This window comes from Ictidomys tridecemlineatus, chromosome 14, assembly GCF_052094955.1.
Source record: "Ictidomys tridecemlineatus isolate mIctTri1 chromosome 14, mIctTri1.hap1, whole genome shotgun sequence".
Taxonomy (NCBI): domain Eukaryota; kingdom Metazoa; phylum Chordata; class Mammalia; order Rodentia; family Sciuridae; genus Ictidomys; species Ictidomys tridecemlineatus.
The window spans coordinates 585,578-609,948 of record NC_135490.1 but is presented as its reverse complement, the minus strand read 5'-3'; the positions used below and the strand labels follow the sequence as shown (position 1 = coordinate 609,948).

At 52.3% G+C, this 24,371-nt stretch overlaps 1 protein-coding gene across 10 annotated transcripts in view; it reads right to left on the bottom strand.

Moving 5' to 3' along the window:
* The window catches only part of Dlgap2 (DLG associated protein 2), a 653,188-nt gene that overhangs the window by 493,323 nt on the left and 135,494 nt on the right, over positions 1–24,371 (bottom strand). For all 10 annotated transcript variants that reach the window (XM_078030719.1, XM_078030713.1, XM_078030712.1 and 7 more), the window contains one exon: positions 2,131–2,185. Coding sequence is in view for 8 of the 10 variants with exons in the window: in XM_078030713.1 (XP_077886839.1) it covers positions 2,131–2,185 (55 nt within the window). In the remaining 2 variants the exon portion in view is untranslated. The remainder of the gene's footprint in view (positions 1–2,130; positions 2,186–24,371) is intronic.

Genomic DNA, 24,371 nt, shown 5'->3' with positions numbered 1-24,371 from the left:
CCCAAGAGCAGATTGTGTCTTTCAAAAGCAGCACTGTTTAATTCAGGACACATACTATATATGCAGCTAAGGGCTTAGACAGCACTTCTAAAATAAGGAAGAACCAAACAGAAGATAGAAGCCACGACTCATCTAGAAGTAGATCTTTTTAAAATTGTAGTAAAATACACATAACATAAAATTCACATTAACCACTTTGAAGGGCACAGTTTGGAGGCATCAGGCACAGTCATATTGTCACGCAGCCATCATCACCATCCACCTGCAGAACTTTCAATCTCCTTAACCAACTGTGCAAGCTCATCTGTGAAATCAGGAGGGTCGAACACACTGCTCGTGTTCCTAAGGAGCTTGACATGCCACTGAGGTGCAGAGCGATCACAGGTTCCCAGCAACATTCCCTGTGATCACACAGCCCTGCACACCTCAGAGCCCATCAGATGGTTAAACGGAAGCTCTGGTACATCTGTCCACTGAAGACTAACGACTCACCCAGAACCTCTCCTTCCATGGGAGGCAGATCATTCCCTCTGCACACTGAACCTCAGGTTCCCACAACCTAATGCAGGCGAAGCACATCATGGTATAAGAGCATGTCCAGGAATGGCCTAGGCAGAGTCCTGGTCAAGCCCCAGTGGAGATGGCCTGACCGCCTGAGGGCTAGGACAGCAGAGCACCTCAAGGTGGTAACACATTCCACAGCATCAGGAAGTGCTGCACAAAACACAGTGCGAGGACTCACTGCAGTGCTTAGAATCACCACCGTCCTCAAGGGACCTTGCTTAGCCACGGACGCGCTTCTTCATGGCTCACATGTGTCTCAGAATCAGAGCAGTGACTGGAACATGGGATTGATCTGGAAGCAAATTCCTCCCTGTGAGACTCAGGTTGGTGGGGAGCAGGGTTTGCAGCCATCTTTGGTCCTTTGCATGTGGCGCGCTCATGTTTTCACTGCTGATAAAGACTTCCAGAGAATAAACAGGCTCAAAAACACCCAAACACATTCTAAACCTGCTTCTCTAGAAGCAGGAAATAGGCTCAAATTCATAGCCAAGATATTTCAGTGGCTAAAAACCAAACATGAACAGTTCCATAAATATTTTTTAAAAGAATGTGATTGGTAGCATAATCCACCCAATTCCCAAGTAAAAGATAAAGCCCTGTTTCCCTGTTACACTTTACACCAGGATGCGTGACATTAACTGTGCCTTTCGGCCCCTCAGTCCGGCGCTTGCAAGCTGGTGGGCAGGATGCCACTCATGTCACAGTAGGGCAAATCCAACTGACCATCACCCGACAGCGCATTGTGGTCAATTCTGTGTCCGTCAGAAAATAGTAAGGTAAGGTCAGCAGACCTGCTTCCTACCAACAGCAGCATCCTGCCGCACACACCAACCGGACAGAACCAGCTTCCCAAGGAGGACGACGCACAGTCCAACTTTCCTCAGACTGCAGTTTCTTTGATGAAAACAACTCACACGAGAAGCTCCAAGAAACAAGCAACCAAAACACTATCCACAGGATAACCTGCCCCTGGCCAACTCAATCTCCTCTTTCTCACTGAAACAACAGCCTTCCAAAGGGGTTTTTACACCCTCTATGCCCATCGAGTTTCCTCAGGAGCAATTAGAGCACCCAGCTGACACGCAGCCACACAGGTCTGTCCACAGTGAGGGACTGCACAGACACAGCGTGGACGGTCCCATTCCAGGACACTGCTGGTGGCTGCCCAGACCCCAGGAGATAACCTGCAGCCAGTTCTTAACATGGCCAAGGAAGGGCCCCACAACGGTGGGCTTCAAACACACCCACACAAGCCAACAGTGGGTCTCTTAGTAAACAAGTACAATGAGCGAATGAAACAGCTTTAAACCAATGAATTCCACTTTATAAAACCACAGCTTCTCTTAGTAGTCCAGGACATCAGTCTGCTAAGTCCTGTGTCAGCAAAGGCAGACCTCTGCGCTCCGCTTGCAACCCACTGCACAAACAGAGATGTTGGTTTTGGCTTTGTTCAGTGAACATATCATCTTGCACTAAAAGCCCACGACACCCAGGTCAGGCATCACACCTCTCCATACTGCCGCAGACATGCAGCCTGTGGCCACAAATCAGAAGAATAATGGGTACCTGTGTTCCTGTCTGGTAGCACACAGCAATGCTTCTGCAGAATGCCGGGCAGAACCTGTTTCAAAACAAATAAAATAAAATGCATTTGGTTATTATTCGGGCAGAGGGAGGCATCTCATTAACTGTTGCAAGCGTTTTTCTAATAAGGTTGTTCAATGTTCACAAGGTCCACAGGCCCAGGACAGTCTGGCAAGTTAAGTGGCACAGAACATACACTTCTCATCAGTAAGGCTGATCAGGTAAGTGCGGCCTACACACATGCTCCACCGTGAGGCTGCCATTCAGGGATGTGCTCCTGAGAGATGGCAAAATGGTGTTCGAGGGGCTGCTGACAGAAGGTAAGTGGGCCTGCCAATTTTTATGGTGGTTTTTAAAATATTAGATGCATCTAGAGCCTGAAAGTGGCACCTCGCTGGGACCTCATTTCAGGTCTTTGAGGATCTGAGCCCAGGCACTTTCATCAGGGATGAGTATGTGTGAACAGAAAGGCTGTGTCCACACCCATAGCTGGGCAGTGGCAGGCAGGCATGGTAACAACAGAAGATGGTTTTCCAAGAAAGCCCCACAATGCAAAGCACCAGCTGCAAAAATCTGCAGCACAAGAGGTCTCGGCGGGAATCTATCATCATGCTTCCTAAAGAACACCAGAGCAGGGCTGGACCTCCATGTCACGTGTTCCAGGCCATGAGGCAGCAGCATCCCTCAGCCCCGGAGGAACCACAAGACACCTCCAGGAGGCCCACAGGACCTACAGTATAGCCATGCCTGCCAGGCAGAGGGAGCCTGGGAACCCAAAGAAGCACCATCCTGACAGGAGCCCTCAACCAGCTCAGGCTGGCCCAGAGAAGGGAAAGGCCTCACAGACATCATGAAGGAAAACACAGGGTCTTCTCCTCCATGCCTCTCCAGCTCTCCCATGCTGAGAAAAGAACAATCCTCTCCTAAAGATTACTGTCCAACGCAAGATGGCACTGCCCATTGTCAACCCTGACTAACCCTAACAGAAAGTAAAATAAAGCAATAATCAAATTAGTAACCAAAGTGCCGTGCACAATACGAAGTTAACGTTCAGAAATCCTGGCTTGGTGGGATCAGAGTGAGCACCTGCAAGACCCTCAGTCATCAGCCCCCGGAGTATGAGGAGGGTAGCAGAGTAGATATGCCATAGTGGCATCATGCCCTCCCCGGGCCTGTCATTCCTGATACCCTGCTCTCCCTGCCCTGCCAGGATGTGTGTGCACACACCCTCTCTCCTCTCCCCTCCCCGACACACAATTGAAAACCAGTGGTCTCGGACCTCATGGCCCTGCCCTCCCACTCCGCGGTGAGGGCTCTGCACATCCCATTCCCAGCACGTTCCGAAGGGCCTGCAAGCCAAGGCCAGGCCCAGTAGCTAGTCACCCTCAGAAGACGTGAAACGCCCTGTAAGGTGGAAAGGCAGCGTGCTGATCCACCTGCAGACTGGAAATGCACGTGTCCTGGGGAAGTTCTACTGAGTCCCATGGTCAAGCTTGCCTGTCCAGAGAACCTGCCTCAGGCAATACCTGCTGCCGGCTTCCAGAGGGAACAGTGCTGACCGGCCAACCACAGCCCACCCCAGCAGAACCACCAGGAGGCTGTGCTAGGTCCAGGTTTCTGAGGAAGGAACTCAGTGTCCCTCCCACACCCCAACACTAGTCCTCAGTCCCAGCCTCACAGTGGATGTCCCTCAGAGCACACAGAGGATGCCGAGCAGAGGCCAGGCGCCAGACACCCTGCTCCACCCTGACATGGGCACAGCTGTGTCCAGATGGAAATTAAGTGGGAGTGACACAGGTGACCGTGGAGTGGCCATGGGTTATTGGGAGCAGGTGGGTGAGGGGGATTCAGGAGTCCGTGCCGGTGGCCCACTTGAGTCTAGCTCTGCCGCTTGCCCCCAGCCATCTCCCTCCTCCTCAGTGTGGTCGCCTGAGCGCGTGCCAGGGCCCCCTGAACCAGGGCTCTACCAGCCACAGACGCCGTGGCAGTAAGGACTCCCACATGGTAGATGAGGGGATTCTGAAGGCAACAGACTCACTCAGAGGGCCACGCAATGGTGGTCCGACAGGACACCCCCCTCCCCCATCTGAAGGGAGTCCTCCTCCTGGGCTGTGTCCTGGGCCAGTGTGTGGGGAGGACAGCTGGAAAGCAGCCAGCAGCTGTCAACATGCCCTCGTTCCTGTAGGAGCAGCAGGAGGATGAGCAGAGGAGGCCTGAGGGTGGGACCCCTCCCATTCCAACTCCTCGCCACCCCCACCTGCCCCAGCTGCTACCAGCCAACGAAGCCCCACAGTCCCAGGCTCTCTCCACAGGGCCCTCACTCCCTGCCATGATCACAAATCCCTTTCTGAACACACCAGAAGCTTTTTATTCAACTCCACACAGCAAAACCAAAGGATCAAGGGAAATCACTAACAGCCAATGGCAGAATTCACCTTGATGTTTCTAAAGGCTGACAATCTGTGTTCAAAGCAGTGCTTCCATCTAATCCTGACAACTCCCACTAGCCACGGGCGCAGGAAGACATGTGTTCAGTCTCAGACCTGAGCACACTCACTGCTCAGCCGGGCTGGAGGGAGCCAGGCTGGAGGGAGCCAGGCAGGCCCACAGGGTGGCTTCCTCCTCTCTGAAGGGCTTCCAGGAGACAGCAAGGCAGAATGCAATCATCCTGCTGCAGAAGACTGGGAGAAGTTCAATTCCATGAAGCCCGCTCCTTCCATAGGCCTACCTCCTGGGAGTAACTGGAAACACAGCACTCTACACGCCGCTGGCTGCCCAAGCCCTCACCCACATTCTCCACCTGCTCTAAGGAACTGCCCCTACTAACGTGGTTGTCATGGGATCCTCTGTCCTGAAAATGCTGGCTCTAGTCCCCTTCCACTTTAAATCACCTTCTCTGACCAAAAGTAGACTCAGGGGGACTGAAATACAATCCCCCAGGTTGGTGTGTGCTTGTGCAACATGGCAGTCACCACTGGGCACCCTGGGCACATGTAAATTCATGAGAATAACTAAAATTCAAAACTCGGATGCACAGTTGTGCTGGCCACACTTCACGCTCTCGCAAGCATGGCACCCAGGCTGCCTCATGGGATGGTGTGGAGCACCACCACCTTCCAGGGAGACACAGGCCAGAGCAGGGGCAGGGCGCTCACCACCCAGGCAGCACCAAGACAGAAAGCTAGACCACCCACAGCCAGGGCCAGGGGCAGGGCGCTCACCACCCAGGCAGCACTGAGACAGAAAGCTAGACCACCCACAGCCAGCCAGGAAAACAGTCTCAGAGAAGGGAAGGAGAAAGAGAGGACTGGGAAATCTCACTTCTGACCACAGCTGGTCGCAGCCACAAGTACGGTTCCTTAACAGCCTACAGACACGAACAACCACAGAGGCACTTCCCTTGGACCAGAGGACCCTCACCCCCACCCTTGTGCTGATTAAAGCTTAGAAATCACTTTTCTCCAGATCCGCTGAAAATGACAAGATAGAGTTCATTGGCCCCCTTTCTAAACCCTATATTCCATCTATGTGGACAAATCAAGTCCATAAAAATCCCTGGACAACAGACAGCTGTGTGTCCCCCCTCTTGGGACCCTTCCCTCTACAGGAGACCTACTTTCTATTGCTCTAATAAATCCTGTTAATTTGTTCTCGCCTTTGTGTCTGAAGATTTCATTCTTTAAATTCACAAGACAAAGAATGCAACCCCGTGCTCTGTGCTGACCTTAGTCCTGTCCTCCCCCAAGTCCTAGGTGATTGTGCCTGTGGCCTGTCCACAGACCCCAGGACTGGCAGCTCTCCTCTACACCCCTCAGGACAGCTTCAGAGTCTGTCCCTGGGCTGTAGGCCCTCCCTCCTCTCCCCCACCTCTGGGACTGAGGGTCTGGAGTGAGAACATGGACAGTTCACTGCAGTGAGGTTCACATGAGCTGAGCACTCTGCCGTGGGACGGTCCCCTGTGGATGTCGTGACAAAGAACCTCACACAGGGCAATTGGCAACAAAAATGTCCTGCCTTGCAGTCCCGGGTATAGGCAGGGCTCCATGCCCACGGCAGGATCTGGGGAAGGTCCCTCCTGCCCCTTTCAGTGCCTGGGGGCTCCAGGCACTCCCCGGCTCATGGCCATTTTACTCTGCTTGTTGACTCCACGTGACCTTGACCTGGTGCCTGTCCGAGGGGTCTTCCCTGATATGTGTGGGTGCCGAAGCTTCCCCTTCTCTGAGGACACTCCTGTTATATTGGAGCCCACCCCCGTGACCTTATCCCAGCTTGGTTCAATCTGCCAGGACCCATCTCCAAATCAGTACACATCCCAGCACCCAAGCACCCATCCTGGGGAACATAATCCAACACATAACCTGGCAAAGCCTGGCAATTAGGAGTCCAAGTCAGTTGTCATTCCTAACTGCTGCTCGTCAGCAAGTCTCTAGGATCTCTGAGCCTCAGCTGCCTTATCCATAAAATGGGCAAACACACCACATGGAGGTGGTGAGAACAGAAGCACCGAGGTCGCATAGTGACAGGGTGTGATCAGCAACGAGGGAGCGGTAGCTGCTGCATCTCACCGTGCTGACAACCAGCCCACTGCAGTGCACGGGCTCTGAACTGTCATCACGGCTCCTCCACAGCCACACCAGTGCACGCTGTGGGGTCCACCACGGTCCATGATGCCTCCTGGGGCTCAGCGGCAGTCCTGACTCTATGTGTCTGCTCATGAACGGCTTCTGGTCCAGTCTGCACACCACTCACACATGGCGCACTCCACGGCAAAACCCTGCTACCATCAAACCTGCTAAGTAGCTTCATAAAACATCCTCGTTTTCCTAATACTTGGCCCTGACCAGCCTGTGGCTATTTCCAGATATGAAAGGACAAAAATGTCCTGGCACTAACAAAATTAAAGAACACCTGAGAGGCGACCACAGCCTGCTCATGCCCTGCTGCCTGGTGCTTCTTCAACACTCAGTTCAGAGTCCCCTCCACAGGTAGCCTTCTGGCCCAACGGGCCACTTCCCTCCCCCCCTGCATTTAGCTCTCAGGTCAGCCTCCATCATGTCCTACTTCAACCTCCCTGTCTCCTTGCTTCTCCCCTGACCCCTGGGATGACCCCTCTCATTCCCACATGCAGGGAGTGCCCCCAGGACAGAAGTTGGGGTCCTCGGACTTGTCCCCTCCACCACTGCTTGCACTGCTGCCCCCTGCAATGTTTTCCTGAGTGCTCTGGTTTGCTTTCAGCTGCCCCTTGCAGCATCCAGGCCCCTCGCAGACTCACAAGTTATCCCACAAGCAGAGGAGTAACAGAGAGTCAGTGGTACCGTGCATGAGGTAGATACTGAGCAGAGGACACCGGTGATGGCTGGAGGAGACACCACACTCAGTGGTCCATGGGGACCCATCTGGGTCACCACCAGGGCTCCCCGTCTGCCTCGCCTCCCCCTCCCCTCTAGCCTGAGTCCTGCTGCCAGGCTGGTGATGGTCACCTGCAGTGAACCCGCCGGCTCCATGGGGTTTGAATCCTCCTGGACTGCACAGGGAAGTCTCCAGTTGAGCTAAGGTCTCTCTCCCTCTCCCCCTTGCCAAGGCTGTCCTGCTCACTGGAGACATTCTAGGAATTAGCAGCCACTGCTCCAAACCAAGCAGCAGAGCTCTTAGCAAACTCCTGCATGCTAGGACTCCATTTCCTTCTCTGAGAAATGGAAACAGTGACATGTCGCAGGGTGCTAGAGCAAGAAAGATGTGGGTACCATGCTGTGTGGCACACTGGCCTGGCACAAACGAAATTAAAGTGTCCCAGGCGTGACGGTCGGGAATGTGCTTCCAGCAGAAAAGGCTAGTCTTGCCAGTAGGCTTCCCCTCTACCCCTCAAATGGTTCCAAAAGTCAGTCCCAAGTTGCCTGAAAGCCTACATGAAGCTTCTGCTCATGCCCTGCTGCCTGGTGCTTCTTCAACATCTACTGGAGACATCTACTCCCCACAGCCCTGACACCCCAGGCTCTCCCCAAGTGCCTGCATGCACATCTAGATGATTCCTTAACACCTGGGGCTCTTGGCTCTCCTCTACACACCCCTCCCACAGAGTCTGTTTTGGACCAGTCAGCTCCTGCACTTTGTTTCTTAGAAGATAAACTCTCCACTTTTTATTAATAAAAAACTTCATCATTCATTTCTTCTGTAAGGAATTCAAATGCAATAGAGGTTGGATAAGCAATGATTACTTCAATTAGAGCTTTCAATCTAATGTACTTTTCAACTCTGCATGTACCTGATTTTGATAATAGAGAATTTTGTCCTTCAATTTTTATAAAGCAAGAATATTTATCATCTCCTCTCTTCTTTTACTGACATGTTCTTCAGCACCCAGGCCCTTAGCCAGGTTCAGTGAGCTCTCCCCAGCCACCTTCAGCAGGGCTAAAGAGGTGCCTCAGGTTTGCTCTAGGACCTGAGCATCGCCTGCTCAATGGAGAGGAAAGGATCACAACCATGCACCAGAGAGACCTGGTCCACTTCTGCATGGCCATGTCTCTGCTCTGCCTCTTCACCTGTGCTGTGGACAATGGTCAAGAGGACACCTGTAGCTCTCACAGCTAGATTAGAACCTGCGTCTCTCCTGACTCCCAGCCCACAGGCTATCCCAGCGTGACCACACCTCCTCATGCTCAGCCTGGTAATGGACAAGGATCTGTGTCTTTGTTGGCTGTAAGGAGTCCTATACCCTCCAGACCCTGGATGGAGAGGCACAGAGATCGTCAGGCCTTTGAAGAAAGCTCCCACTGAGAGAAAAACAGAAACCAATGGACTTGGGCTGGGGGCAGCATCTTTGAAGCTTCCTCCTGCTTACCTAGCTTGTTCTGCTCTGCCACAGAGGAGAGAGCAGCAGTTCACAGTCCGTCCAGACTTAGGCAAGGGAGAGCCTTGCTGTGCAGACCTCCCCGGGCACTTGCATTCCCTCAGCCTGAAGTGCCACCTATGAAGCACTCTTCAAGCCAGCTCACTGACAGAGCCACGTCCACCTTGGCCAGCAGGGCTGCAGTGAAGCACCGCCCACCAGGGCTCCCTCGGCAGACATCTACTCCCCACAGCCCTGAGGCCACAAGGTGCCGGCAGCTTCCGCGTGTGGTGAGGGCGGCTTCTCACTGTGTCCCCTGGAGGACAGCGTGCTCTGGACTCTTCCTCTTCTCATGAGGACACTGATCCCATTGCAAGGGCCCTCGTCACCCTGTATGGAGGTCAGGGCCAACTGGTGGGATGACACTCAGTGCACAGCTGCATCTGGAGAGTCTGCAGAGCACAACCACAAGACTCGAATCCACCCCGAAGCCGAAACTCGGCTCACCAGGCATGAGAAAACCAACAGGAGACCCTCTGCTGGATGCTGCCTTCAACTTCAGTGCACTGTCTTCATCAGAACAGGCCACATGACCCAGAAAGGAACAAAAGCTTGGATGCCCCCACTGGGGACCAGAGAAGCCTTCCCCGTGGGACCCAGAAACACACATGCTGGAGTCCATCTTTGCAGACGGGGAAGCCCCTTGGGCTCTGTGCTGTATGTGTCTGCTCCAATTTCTTGTTCTGTGGTTCCTCCAGCAACAAGCCCTCAAGCACACTGGCACAGAGAGTGCGGCCCTGGACACCTGCAGCATGCGCGTAGGTCTCTGTGTCGGCTCACCTTCATCACACTGCTGCCTTGACACAACGGGACACTGGCAGCCATGTGGACATCACCAACAGGACTGCAGGATCCTGTCTGCTGCCTCAGGGGAGCAAGGACACCCAGATGCCCTGGAGTGCACTGGGCCACAGAGTAGCTCCACCAGTGATTGTGCTCCACAGGGACCACCCTCCTAGGAGCCAGCCCCCAGCAGCAGCTCCATCAGAGGACGGAGGGGCTCATATCTGAGCCACCTGAAGGAGGCTGAGCCAGGTGCCCCAGCCCCGCCCTCAGGAAGACTGATTTCCTGTGCAGCTATGCGCCATGAGACCTGTGACACATTTCCATTCTGAGCACTGCTCAGGAACAGAGTGACCTGGGTGGACAGGGTCCTGGTCACCTCCACCCCAAGCACAGAGCCTGCTGCCTGCACACACATCAGCATGTGGGGAGCTGAGGAAGGACGAGCAGTGGACCCAGAAGGAGCCATAAGCACCTGCCGGTGTCCGCCATGTTCCCAGACCCTCAGAGGCCTGGCTGCACGGCTTCTGAGGCAAGCGGATCACATGTGGCCCCAGTGCGATTTTATCTGTTCAAAACCACCCACCTGTTCCCCATCAGCTTTTCCCTGAGACGTCCACCATCTCCCGCCAAGGGCACACGAGTGGTTTCTAGCCCTTGGCCTGTTAGGATCTCCAGGGGCATCTGCCCACACCCCAGCAAGGCAGAATGATGACCCTCAGAGGGAGGCCCTGGGAGCCCAGCCAGGGAAACAGACTTGGAGGGCCAGGACACGCAACGTGGAACAGCAGAAGCCCAGGCAGGGCCACCGTGGCCACCACTCATCTCAGCACTCCCACTCTCCTTGCCTGCAGTGTGCAGATCTGGCACCTGCCTCTCCTTGCTGTCCTCTTAAAAGACCACCTGAGATGAAGGCAGGGCTGCTAGGAGCAATGGGGTAAGGAAAGCCCCGCCTGCTCGCCAGCAGCTTGTGTTCAGGAGAACCTGGCCACTTAGGAAATCAAGACCTGGGCTCCCTCCAGCTGCCCTGTGCTCCAGCGCAGCGGGTGGCCACAGACCAAGAACTTGGAACCACACAGGCTGGGTCTTTAGTCCAGCGACTGCCCCATTGCAGACCACATCATTTTACTCTACAGAACACTTATGTGAGTCTGAACATGACGGAAACCAGCCATGGTGAATTCAGGGCCACGTGGGCCTTCCCCAAACGTGACCAGTCACAGAGCCCAGTGGAAAGCCTGGGAGAGCTACTTTCCCAGAACCAGATCTGAAAAGAATAACTGTCACCGTGCAGTGCTCTGGAGGGGTGAGGCAACCTGGACACAGGCCACCTGGCCTTGGGACAGCCCTCAGCCATGGCCTGCAGCTGCCACAACACAGTCACTCCCCAACATGGAGGGACACGCAGGCCACAGTCCAGGTACTCCAAGCAGCTCCTTTATTCTTGTTAAATAACAGTAACTGCAGTCTCAGAAAATCAAAGGGTTCCAGTTTCATGTTGTAAATGAGTAACCTGCCCAGACCAGCCTGGCCACTGCCTCCCTGACACACTCTGCAGAACACTGGCCGCTCCTGCCAGGGACCCCCTCACTCTCCCTCTGCCAGAGCCGTCTCCCCCCAAAACACACACACATACACAGGCACTCCTCTCCTCTGACTCCCGCACGATGCCCATCTCCCAGGCCGTCTCTTCCCCAAACTCGAGTCTCAGGTTGCCCAGGACACAGCCCTGTGGCTCCCTCTGTCCACGCCATTTCTAAGCAGCTCAGCTAGGCCCTGCATTCACTCTGAAGCCTGGGCTTCCTGTGCTCAGCCCTGTGCTTTCTTTGTCTGGATTTCAGAGCTGCATACCCAGTATCCACCTCTGCAGCCCTGGGATGTCTGACAGGCATCTCAGGACTAACATGCTCCCCCCACTTGCCCTCCCACCTCATGCCACCGCCCTGAGCAACATACATGCAGCCCTTGGGGCCAGGATCCTTGGCCCACTTCCCTCCTCTTCCAGGCCTGTCCTCTACCTGATGCCATCAGGGACCACGTCTCCACCTCTGCTGTCCAGCGACTCCACAGGCTCCTGTGGCCTAGTCTTCACGTAGCACCTGCAGGGCTCTTTGCAACAGTCCTGTTCTATCATGTGCCCATGGCCACCACAGCTCCCCACAACACCTCATCCTTCTAGAGTCGGAAAGCCAGTGCCGGGGGACTGGACTACTAACCCAGCCTGACCCAGACTTCTGCTACACCAGCTCTTCACTGTCCCTTGTGTGCGCCAGGCACACAGCCCAGGGACATTTGCACCTGCTGCAATCTGCCTGGAAAGTCTTTCTCTGGGCATCCCCACAAACAGTTTGCTTTAGGCCTCACCAGAGACACCCCTTAATGGATCACCCTGTCACTGTCCCCTCAGGATGTACCTTGCCACATCTTATGACCAGCTCTCCTTCTGTGCTGCTCAGACGGAAGCTCTGGGAAGCAGGCCTTGTCTGTGAGGTTCTGCTGAACCAGCACTGCTGAAGCAATGGCAGGCTGATACCTGGGTCAGAGACCCTCAGACACAGTCAGATCCCCATCAGGCGGGTGAGGACAGCCCGCGGCATGTAGTATATGAGAGTTCCCTAATGTCACCTCTGCTGGCTGAGCTGCAGAGCGTGGGGTGAAGGATGTCTACTGCAATGGCCAAGAACTTGCCCATGGTGAGATACGGCTGTGGCGCTCAGAGACCCATACAGCCCCGACATCCCACAGTCCTCATCAAGTTCAGCCTCCCCTCCCAGCAGTTCTGTGATGTACGCCACTACTGTTCCCGCTAAGAGGCTGGAGAAGCCGAGGCACCTGGAGTGAGTGGCCTCTCTCCTGGAGATGGCGCCACGCCCTGCAGTCTGATCAGCCTGGGCTCTGAGCCCCCTCATCCTCACTCACAAAGGGTCTTAGATTTCCCCTTAGATTTCCTCTGGGCTGGAAGCACAGAGATCCATCTCTTACTCAGGTGCCCATCTACAGCCAGGGCAGGACCTGAAAGAAAGAGCTGCACTGACCCCTCACTGGCACCCAGGACTCCAGGCAAGGACATGGCACAGAGGCCACACGGTGAGGGGAAGAGCACCCACTATAGGCCACAGAGGAAGAAAAGGGGGAGCCACAGCAGGCCCCCAGCTGCTTCCCAGGGAGAGTGGCCTGAACCCTGGCTCAGAGGAATCACGAGGATCACCACGTTCACAGACACTGGAGCATCACATTCACGAGGACCACCACGTTCACAGACACTGGAGCATCACATTCTCAAAGCAACAAGACTGGCCCTGCAGGTCTGGGCCGCTGACCAAAGTGGTCTTGTCCTGTGGAAGGTGAGAGTCAGAAGGGTCAGGCCTGGCCTCCAGCAGTGTCCCAGAGCCTAGAACAACCCCAGCATGGAGTGGGGGCAGTGGAAACATCATGCAAAAGAATGGACAGTTAACAGAGATGCACAGTCATTGGACTCAGCCACGAACCCACAGCCTCCCCTGACAGAGTTCCCTGACATTTTTCTTGTTTCCTGCTAGAGACAAGAGCACATGCTTGCTCCATCTATTTAATTAAAACTAATTAAATTTATTTGCAGCATAAGAAAACTTGAGAGCACAGACTGCTTGTGACAGAGATCGATCACAAGTGCATGCTTGCTGAATCCTTCATCTTGGCAAGGTTAAGAGGCACCAGATGAGTCTCAGGGCTGTTCCCCAGTATTTGTTTTGCTTGCCATTGAACTTGGGTGTGAAACCATGAAGCCTGCAGGTACTTTTGCAAAATCTCATCAGGGTACCCCTGGCAAATGATGTAGGCTACTAGTGCTACCTGAGACTAAATGTGTTCAGCAGCTGGCCAGGGCTCTACAGGTCTGATCACGTACCCTACAGACTCTGTGCCTGCCGTCTAAGAACATCTCGCCTAAGGTCCTTGTCAGAGCGAGGGGAGAATCTTCAGCTTCAGGTTTCCCTTGGGTGGAGAAGCACTCTATGGTGTCAGAGCCCTGAATCTGGTAACTGCTGTTTGCTGGACCCTAGCCAAGATGGCAAGCAGGACCTGACTGGCACCTGTCCAGCCTGTGTGTCTCAAGGATTTCATGTTCTGCACATCCGTGTCTGGACCAGGAGCAGGTCCAGGCTCCCACCTGTGTCTAGACTCTGTAGCTGCAGAAGATCCCTTCTTTGCCACCAGCCCAGAGGCAGTGTCCCTGCCCCACAGTGCTGCCTCTGCACCGGGGCCACGCACAGTCCAGAGGCCGCCAAGCAAGCTAGCCAGAGGCCACGAGATTAATGCTTATTGTGTTTGTAGGCTTATAATTTATTTCTCCATGTAGATATTTTCTTCTTCCCCTTCTGCTCCCCGGCACCTGATGCCCACCATTCTACTCTGTGTCTCTAAGCCTGGCAACTGCAGGACCCCACAGAAGAGGAATCGTGCAGGGTTCATAGCTTTGTGTCTGGCTTGTTTCCTAAGTCCTCGAGGTCCACTCACACTGCGGCGTGTGTCAGAATTCCACCTTTAAGGCTGAGTGACATTCCATCATACACACCTGCCAGCGGTGTTCATCCCGCCATCTACCCATGGACACTGCCTGGCTCCTCCTCCTGGCTGCTGTGCACAGTCTTCCTTCAAGACTCTGCCTTCAACTCTGCTTTTAGCTCCTGAGCCCTGGGTGCGGGGTTCCGCTGCAGCTTATCACCCTGCACGCCACTGTCTGGGTGCAGTGCTCCAGGCTCCGCATCCCTGCTGTGCCTGCTCGCTGCTTGTCCGCAGCAGCCATCCTCAGAGAGCCAAAGTGGTGTTTGTCTGCAGCATACCACACAGGCCAGGGCAAGGCTCCAAGAGGCTGCCACATCCTGTCCCCTCCAGAGCACCCAAGACTCCTTCAGGGTCTTTTCTGAATTCCTAGGCTGACCTAGGCCACATGACAGTTTTCATGCCCGGGAGTGTTTCAGAACTTTCTTTGCAATGTGACTGCCTGCTTCAAGCCTCCTTATTCATCATTTACACAGAGACCCCAGCCCTCACGACCCCCTCTCTGCTACCAGGGTCAACTGTCTTCTGCAGGCTCTGAGCCCCTGAGCCAATCTCCTCACCTGCTGGGATAGAGGGCTGTCCAGCATGGCCTCAGGGGGTTCCTATGGACAGTGCAGCGGCCTGGATCTTCAGGGGTCCAAGCCAAGCCAAGGCACCATGTGCTGGGCAGAGGAGCCACCAGCAGCTGGCATTGGGCTGCCCCACACCCCAGGGGAGTCCCAGACAGCACCCTGCCACTGCACACCTGACCAGCGGTGCCTACTTGCATTTGGTGCGACTTGACCACTGGTCCTTCTCTGTTTCTCTAACCTTGCACAGCAACTTTCCTCCTGCCTTCCTGCTGACTTATGCTCTGAGCCTTTTTCAAACTGAAGCTTAATGAAAGACCCTTTTGGTCTTCTCCTGCCACATCACTCCTGGTCCCTTCGATTTCTGAATGCTCTACCCACCTGCAGTGCCATGAACTGTGTATGCTAAGGAATGCAGCCTCCTTGGGGAGGGACCATGTCTTCTTTGCTCACAAGTTCTCCTCACAACCTAATCCCAGCCCTGGATAGCAGCAGTTGAGCCTTCAAGCCCTGGACAGGAGAAACTGCCCATGCACTCATGGAGCATCTGGACAGCAACCCTCACCTGGACTCCACCTCTGGAGTAGAGGGTGAGGGCAAGGCGGTAGAGCAGGGACATCAACATGCAAACCCAAGTTACACTGACCTCATGGGGGAGAGAGGAGGAAAACGCCCCAGGAAGGAGCAAGGGACTTTGGGGGCACTCAGGGTCACCGTGGGACCATGCAGAGTAACAGTTGCTGGTCAGATCGGCCAGGAAGAACATTTTGAGGAGAAAGAGCACCATGCACAGAGTCTAGGGTAAGGAGGGGACAGACACTAACATACAAGGGGTGGAGAAGTGGGTGGTGTGCACAGAGCAAGGAATGATGAGGATGGGAAACGCAGGGCTGAGGGTGACAGGCCAGGGAGTGCAGGAGCTGACATGAGGGTCCTGGTGTGGCCACGAGAAACCAGCGCTCATTTCCCCACTGAAACTCCGCATGGGGAACACGACGCTTGGTGGCTGTATGAGGGGAGAAACCGCAGATTTCTTAATGAATAAACTCAACCAGACTGGGGGTATTGATATTTTCCCTGCCATACTTCACAGCTTATCACTGGGAATGAGAGTGACAGATTGTGTGCTACTGATAAAGAGGAAGAGGACCAGAAGCTGTTCATTCACATTTACTTCACTGATGCATTCAAGGGCTCCAACTGCAATTTTACTTCCAAAATATAATAATCTGAGAAAACATAACAGATTCTCAGTCAAATTATAAGGGACAAATGTCTTATATAAAACTGAGCAAGAGGCTGGGCACAGTGGCGCATGCCTGAGATCCCAAAGGCTCGGGAGGCTGAGGCAGGAGAATCACGAGTTCAAATTCAGCCTCAGCAAAAGCAAGGTGCTAAGAACTCAGTGAGACCCTGTCTCCAAATAAAATATTAAAAATAGGGCTGGGGATGTGGCTCAGTGTTCAAGTGCCCCTGAGTTTAATTCCTGCTACCACCTCCCCAAAAATCTAAGCAAGATTAGATTCACAGCCTGGCTGAGTTCATACAGAACCATTATTACTACTGTGAGAGAATTTTAGAGCTCAAAGAAAGGTTTTCTACTAATTTTCTCCAAAGTAAAAGACCCCATCCTAGGTTGCATAATTTTCCTGAGTTGCTTTAAGAAGAAATACTCTACTCTAAAACTTGTGAGCTTAAACGGATGACCATTAGGCATTCTGTAGGTGATTTTTGCAACTCTGTGGATCACTTTAGCTCTGCAAAGAGAGATGGACCTCACTCACTGACTGTTAAGCACCCATCAAGTGGGAGCAACTGCAGCTGCTGGAGACAGTCAACTGTGCCAAAGGGGACAGAGCGACAAGACCCATCACACATTAACACTTTCCATGCCGCACCAGAGTGGAGTTCAAGCATTAGGATTGTGTGTGGACGGGGCGCCTGTCCCAGCTGGAGAGGGCCTCTCTCAGCAGATTCTGAGTCCACTAGTGAGCAGAGCTATCCCCACCAGTGGGACACTCTCCTCAGCAGGGGAGAGACCCCCATCCACAGCCTACCAGCCTGACTGTGTCCTAGGTATGGAATGCAGAGGGGACACTGACCAGGTTGCCGCAGAGAGCAGAATCCTTAGTGTGCACATCAGACGCCACCCTAGGGAACAGCTGTGGGGTCTCATGTGAGGCACAAGCAGACTTGCACCCCAAGTGACCCTAGAGCCAAAGGCCTGAAGAGCTATAGGGAAGAAAATCAGGAGCATGGGATCTGGTTCAGAAGATGCAGCAACAACCAGCCAGAGGGGTGAATGAAGAACCAGCCTGAAGGGAAGAGGTCTAACCAACAAGGGGCCACAAGCACAGGGGCCAGGAGATCACAGCAGGAAGGGGACTTCCTTCCTCCCCACAGGAAGACCAAGGAGGAAACAGGAAGAGGGTCCCATGAGGTCAGGGAGGGCAAGAAGGAGAGGAGGGGCTCTCATGACAGGGTTCGCTGACAGCCAGACCCTCGAGAGGCAGGCTGGGCATCAGAGGAGGCAGTCAAGACAGAAATCTCCACCAGGGAGGAGAGCCAGGGAGGACAGAGCAGTGCTGGACAGGGGCAGAGAAGAAAGTCCAGCCCTGATGGTGCTCAGAGAAACCAGGGCTGGTGCCGGTGGGCTCTGTTTTGTGGGCATTGGCTGCACACACAGCATACACACGAACACACACACACACACACACACGCCCTCTAGCAGCACCAACCCTGAGAAACTCAATTGTGAATGTTGCCAAGTACACAACGACAGATGGGGACACGGGTGCACAGGTGACCAGCACAATCTACCTACACGCCTGGGCATGCAAGGTGGTAGGGAGTGCCCTCAGAGGAAAAGCAGGCCTGGAGTGTGCGCCCTGAGGCAGGTGATGCCTGGGGGGCAGTGAAGGAGCTGGGAGCCAAACTGCTGCCTAGCAGCTAAGGCACACTGAGCACCGGCCTGCACTTCAGAGAATAAACAGGTCAACCCAGACTCCCTTTGTGACCCCTGGTAAACTCTAGATAGCCCTGTCAATGCAGAAAGAAATGATAATAAACATAAGCAAGTTCTTCCCCACACAACCAGGCAGCTGTGGTCAGGAAAGCCCTGGCAGCCCCATGGACCCTTGGCCAGAACCCTCCACTCAGCACTGCACAGGACAGCTGCGTAATGGGACCAAGAGCCGTGTCGGAATGGAAACCTGCACCCTCCTAGACACACTTGTCCCCACCCCTAGAGCTAGGATGGCCCCGCCTTCACGAGGAAGAGGGGCCTACACCAGGACGCCTGCTCTGGACCAGAAGCCTGTGGGCGCTCCTCCCCATTGCCCACGGGCGCTCCTCCCCATTGCCCATGGGTCTGAAACAAAGCCCTCCAGCCGGGTCTCGAACCCCCAGCTCCTCAAGAAGGACTTGTGTCCACTGACTGCACCTTCTCTGTAAACACAGCTGCCCCCACCACTGACATTTCCTCATAAGCATGTGAATACTCTCAAATCCTTCCCGTGGTTAAAAGACAAAAAAATGACTTCCACATGACAGGAAAGCCCCAAATTAACTGCTCCCCACAAAAACGATAACCAAAAAACCCCACTGCCCCCCCTGGAAAGGACCCAAAGGGAAAACAGCAAATGAAGAAAAGTCTATTCAAGAAAATCTGCAAAAAGGGAAAGGCAGGAGGAGTGCAGACTGCTCCCTCTCCCCGCAGCTCAGCAAGGCGGCCTGCATAGGGCAGGACCACGGACACAGAAGCAGGACAAAACGCTCCTGCCAAAGGACCCGTCGCCCCGCCACGGAGTGTGGAGCTGGAGCAGTCTACTCCTGCATGTGCTCACAGGGCAGCCCAGCCTTGGGGAAGGCAGGCTTCAGGTTCAGGCACGGCGTGAAGGCGAGGGTGGGATAAACACTGGAGAGCACCCCTCTCACATCAGAGCAAATTCCAAACAGGGACCTCATTCGATGCCTTCAAAGCAGCCACAGTTTGAGTGGATTCATCAGTAGAGAAAGGTACGCTGGGGTTCTGGGGAAGACATCAGCAATCAGCTGTGATCAGCGGAGACTACCTGCTGGACATGGCCAGGGACAGAGGAAGAGTGGACCACCCACACACTCGTGCCAGGGGCTGGGGCATGTGCGGCCACTTCTTCCTGAGGAGCAACATCAAATTTAGCAATGGGGGTGGCAGTGGGGCATCTGCCCCAAAAATAATCCAGTCAGTCACTAAACAAATAAAGATACAAATCACTACAGCAGAAATGGGAGAAGGGCACCAGAACCAAGACCTGAAAAATAAAGCATTAATCCGACCAGTTTCCAATAAAAAATTACGAGACATGAAACAAGCCCCGAAGTGTGGTCCCCAGATTGGGAAATCAGCAGCCAACACAGGCCACAGCAAACATGTCCGCAGAACCCAGGGACTCCAGGCTGCTTGAGGGGCCCAGGAAAGACAGACATCCTCCAAACAGCCAATGGCAACTCAGGTGCGAAAAGCAAAATAACCAAGGTAGACCCCACTGGAGGGCTCAGCACAGGAGACAAGAATGAAAACACTTGAAAAGAGGTCATCAGAAGTTGTGCAAGCAGAAAGACAGAGAGAGAGAGAGAGAGAGAGAGAGAGAGAGAGAGAGAGAGAGAGAGAGAGAGAGAAGGAAGCAAGCAGGAAGGACAGACAAGAAACTGAAGAGAGCCACGGAGACAGGACACCCCCCAACACACACACACAAAGCCAGGGCCGAGGGTGTGAGAGAACACAGTAGAGACTGCGAGAAAGGAAGGCCGAGTCGCCCAAACCTGAGGAAACCAGGACAACCAGGAAGCTCAACAAGCCCTAAGCAGGACAAGGCAAAGAGTCACAGAAGCTGTCACAGGAGAGGGACGGGAGGCTACTGGAGAAGCCTTGCCACTGCCTCAGGCAACCCTCTCGGGCCGAGGGTTGGCTGGCTGCTCGTCAGAACCGACAGAAGCCAGAAAGGCCACAGAACACCACATCCAAGTCCTCACAACAACAAAAGCCAAGCTGTCAAGCCAGGGTCCCACATCCACAAAGCTGTCCTTCAGACATGAAGGCAAAAGACAGACATTCCTGAGACAACAACATCAGGGGACTCTGCTGCTAGCAGGTCCATCTTTTCAGAAAACCCCAGAGGACCTGACGTGTCCAGGGTGACAGCAAGGGCACCCTGGTGCTGATCCCAGCCCACACAGGACGAGGGTGGTGATGATCAAGTACGAAGACAGTGAATGCCCACACTGTCTCCTCTTTCTCAGCCGATGGAAATGAAATTGTGTAAGATGTGTGGACGAATCGATGGTCCTAAAACATAGAGGGTCCCGTGGTTGACATTCCTGCCAACGAGAGCACAAGGAGATGTGGTGGCAAAGTTGCATCTCCTTGGGGATGCTCACAGGTGACAGAGTGCCATCGAGAACAAGACACCGCTGGCTTAGCACATGCAGGGACAGAGAGGTTAGGGAAATGCTACGAAAGTGGGTATGATGAAGCCTCCTGGGAGCAGTACAAAATGACTGGAATTAAGCTACGTGAACAGAAAGCTGATTCCAATAAGTTCAGGTACATGTGGTGACCCTGTGGTAAACACAAGAGAGAGAACTCAAAAAATCACAGAGAGCGTAATAATTCATTAGAAAATACTCAGTGTGAGAGATGAAGAGCAGTGGAGGAGACAGAAGCATAAAAAAGAAGTGAACACATGAGGAAAAAGGTGAATGGCCAGTGTATACCCAACTGTATCAGTGACATCAAAGGTGAGCAGATTATACAATCCACTCAGGACACACCAGCAGAACCTGCTGTCTCCACAGCTGTGCATGGACACCTCCAGAGCAGAGCACCAGCCAAGCCACAAAGCAAACCTCAACAAACCTAGGACACCAATGGCAAAAGGCCATTCTCTCACCACAGTGGAAGGAAATAAAAAATTATAATAGGAAAATTTTGAGAAAACTCAGAAGTTCATGGAAATTAAACCCTGCACTCCTAAATGAGTAATGGGATAAAGAATAAACAAATAAGAAAATGCTTTCAGATAATGAAAATGAACATTCAGCACATCAACACCAAGGGACACAGCTAAACCAGTGCTTAGAGGGAAAATACAGCTACAAGTGCACGCACTGAGAAAAAAATGAAGAACTCAAATCAATAAGGTATTTGAAAAATAACAAACGAGAGCTAACGGAAAAAAAGGGAGGAAAAAAGTAAACAGCAAACATAAATTAATGATATAGAGAAACAAGGGAGTAAACACCCCCAGAGCCAGCTTCTTGGAGAGACCCACAGGTGCACGTTTAGCCAGAGTAACATGAAGAGGAGGCTGTAGCTGGAGGGGTGGGAGGCAGGCCTGGAGGGAGATGTGCAGGAATGCTGTGAGCCACCTGACACCAGCCAGGGTGCCACGGACAAGCCAAGAACACAGAAGAGGTGTGACAGGACTCGGCAAGACCCGAGCACAGCCCAAGGAGAGCGAGGCCATGAACGTGTGACCCCCGAGGTCATCTCCACGGGTTTCTGCCAAGAGTTTAAGGAAGAATGCCAGTACTTCATCATTTATTTAAAAAAAAAAATGGAATGCCTCCCCACGCCTTTTATGAGGCCAGTGTTATCCTAATGCCAGAACCCATCCATGGCATCACAAGGGAGGAAGGCTAAGGATCCATATTTCTTATGACTGTGGATGCAAAAATCCTCATTAAGATACAAGTAAAGGGAGTCCACCAACCCTCAGAAGAATCATAAAATGCTGACTAAAAACAAGCAACAAATTAAGGATAAAGGACTTCCTCGGCCCAACCAAGGGCACCTACTGAACACACACAGCTAACAGCATCCCAGTGGGGAAAGAACGGACCCCTTCTCCTGGATCAGGAACAAGGAGGAGTGCCAGCTCACCCCTTCCTTTCAACACTGTGCTGGAGGCAATTAGACAGAGAAAAGAACAACAGTCTTCCAGATTGAAAAGCAGAAATGAAAGTATTTCTACTTCCTGATGGAGTTTATCTTACATATGAAAAATCCTGGGGCTGGGGTGGTGGCTCAGTGGTAGAGCACTTGCCTAGCAAGAGTGAGGCACTGGGTTCGATCCTCAGCACCACATAAAAATAAATAAATAAAGATGTTATGTCCATCTACAATTAAAAAATATTTTTAAAAAATAAAAATAAAAAACCCTAAGAAATCCACTAAAACTATTAAAACTAAAAAATGAGCTCAGCAAGGTTGAAGAAACAAGTTATTTTAAAAGTCTGGTGTAATGCTCAGCTGAAGTGAACAATCTGAAAATAAAACCAAGAAAATAATTGCCCTTACAATCACATCAAAAAGGATAAAATACTAAGAAATACATTTAACAGAAGAAGCGTAAAACTTGTAGTCTAAAAACTATAAAACACTGTAGAAAGGAATTAAAAATGTAAATGAAAGAATAGACCTTCCATGCTCACAAAGAGACACCCCCCGCCCCCCGCAAACAGGCTTGAGGGGTGAACGCAGTCACGTGCCCATCAGAGACAGGGCTTCTCTGTGGAAGGATTCAGGAGAATGGTGAGTCCAGTGAGTGGCCCTGGACGCAGACCTGCAAGTCTTGATCTTCTGGGCACTGATCAATCATTGCCTTCAGTCTGGCATGGTAGTGCAGGTTGAAATAACTTGGCGTTACCCCAGCTCAGACAGCAAGGCCTGACTCCAGGTGTAGGCATCACCTGCAGGGGTTGAGCTACACTCACCTGCTCCTTTGTAATCGTACCCCTTTGCCCTTTTTGTGATAGAATGTTCCATAGAACCTCCCCTTGTGTGTCCCCAATATAAGAATAAAGAATTTCAGCACCTCACTCTCTTTCCATGGAACCTTAAGGTCGCAGAGCCATCTCCAGATTATTGAAAAAGTATTTCTATGTGGTAGAGTGCTTTCTTTGTCGTTTTCTTGAGTTATTGGAATAGTTAGATTTTGTGAACCCAGCATTAGGTCGCCAACTAGGAGAGATGGCAACAAGTGAGGGCCCAGAACACACAGACCACCCTTGAAAAGGAGCACAAAGAGGAGTCAACACCTGCCTCACCAGTGACCAAGAGCAAAGTGCTGGCACCGTGACAAGAGGTGGCAGATGAATCCAGTACAATCGAGAATCCAGAAGCAAGCCCAGACTTCATGGTCAGCTGGTGATCACACAGGATGCAAGACCACAGCAGTAAAGCTGGGAAATGACATGGGGACCCGTAAAAACAGAGCTGGATCCTGACTTCACAGCACATGAGAACTCAATGTGAGTAAAGACCTGTGTCCAGAGCTGAACGGCAAAGATCTTAGAAGAAAAGAGAAGGGACACCTGCAGACACCAGGCCAGCGGGGGCGCGCCACTTAGGTGAGGGTGACGGGCAGTGACAAGAGGAGACGAACCCCTCTCTCAGGGTTGACTGGGGCGGCTGCACATCCAGCAGGGCCACCAGCAGCAACCTTCTCACTGCTCACTTGAAACAGAATGAGACAGTGTCCATGCGTGTCTGTGAATCACAACTCAATAACATTTTTTTAAAATTGAAAGAAAATCTCAGTGAAAATGAATTTGATTGTAGCTAAAATGTCAATGTAATCTTTCTTCTGGATTTGAAATCAAATAATAGAAATTAAACAACTTAATTATTGAAAACAAAATTTAAACAAAAGAAAAACTTCCTTCTAAATTTCAGGGGAACAAAGAAAAGGAAATATACTAAACAGACACATATAGCACAAAGCATAGTACATGAGCTCTTTTAAGTTTTTATACAATGAAGACAATAGCATACAAATCTGAACAAGAACAGCACAAAATATGCGCAATATAATCTTATGCTAAAATAATAAAATCATGCAGAAAGAGAAAGACACACATCGTGTCAAAACAGAGTCCACATGCAAGATCTCCAGGATAAACAAACACAGGCAAGGTCGAGGTGCTCTTACAAACACCCCAGGCTCCAGGGCAAAGTGTTGACAACAGAAGAGAAGGTCTTAACAGACAAACTGAGAATGTCACATCAGTCAGGCCCTAGCCGCACTGAAACAGAGAACACTTTAGAGAAGAAATCAGCAAAACCATGAGCATCCGACTACAGAGAAGAGCACCTGCCCCCCACGCTGCATGACACCAGGAGGCAGCACAGGCAGGAAGACTGGGACAGGGGTCAGCAAGCTCCCCGGTACAGTTGCAGGTCAGGGCTCTCCATGTGACACACTGAAGAGGACTCAGTTCTTCCTAGTCTTCTTTGTGAATTCAACATAATCCCAATCAAATTCCAAATGATTTTAAAGCTTATCTGGAAGAATGAATATGTGGAAAATGGAGAGGAGTGGAGTCATGAGAAAGATACTGTGTCCGACATTATAAAACTTACTCCTAAGCCAGCATGGCATTGTTTCAGAAAGGGAAAGAAGGGA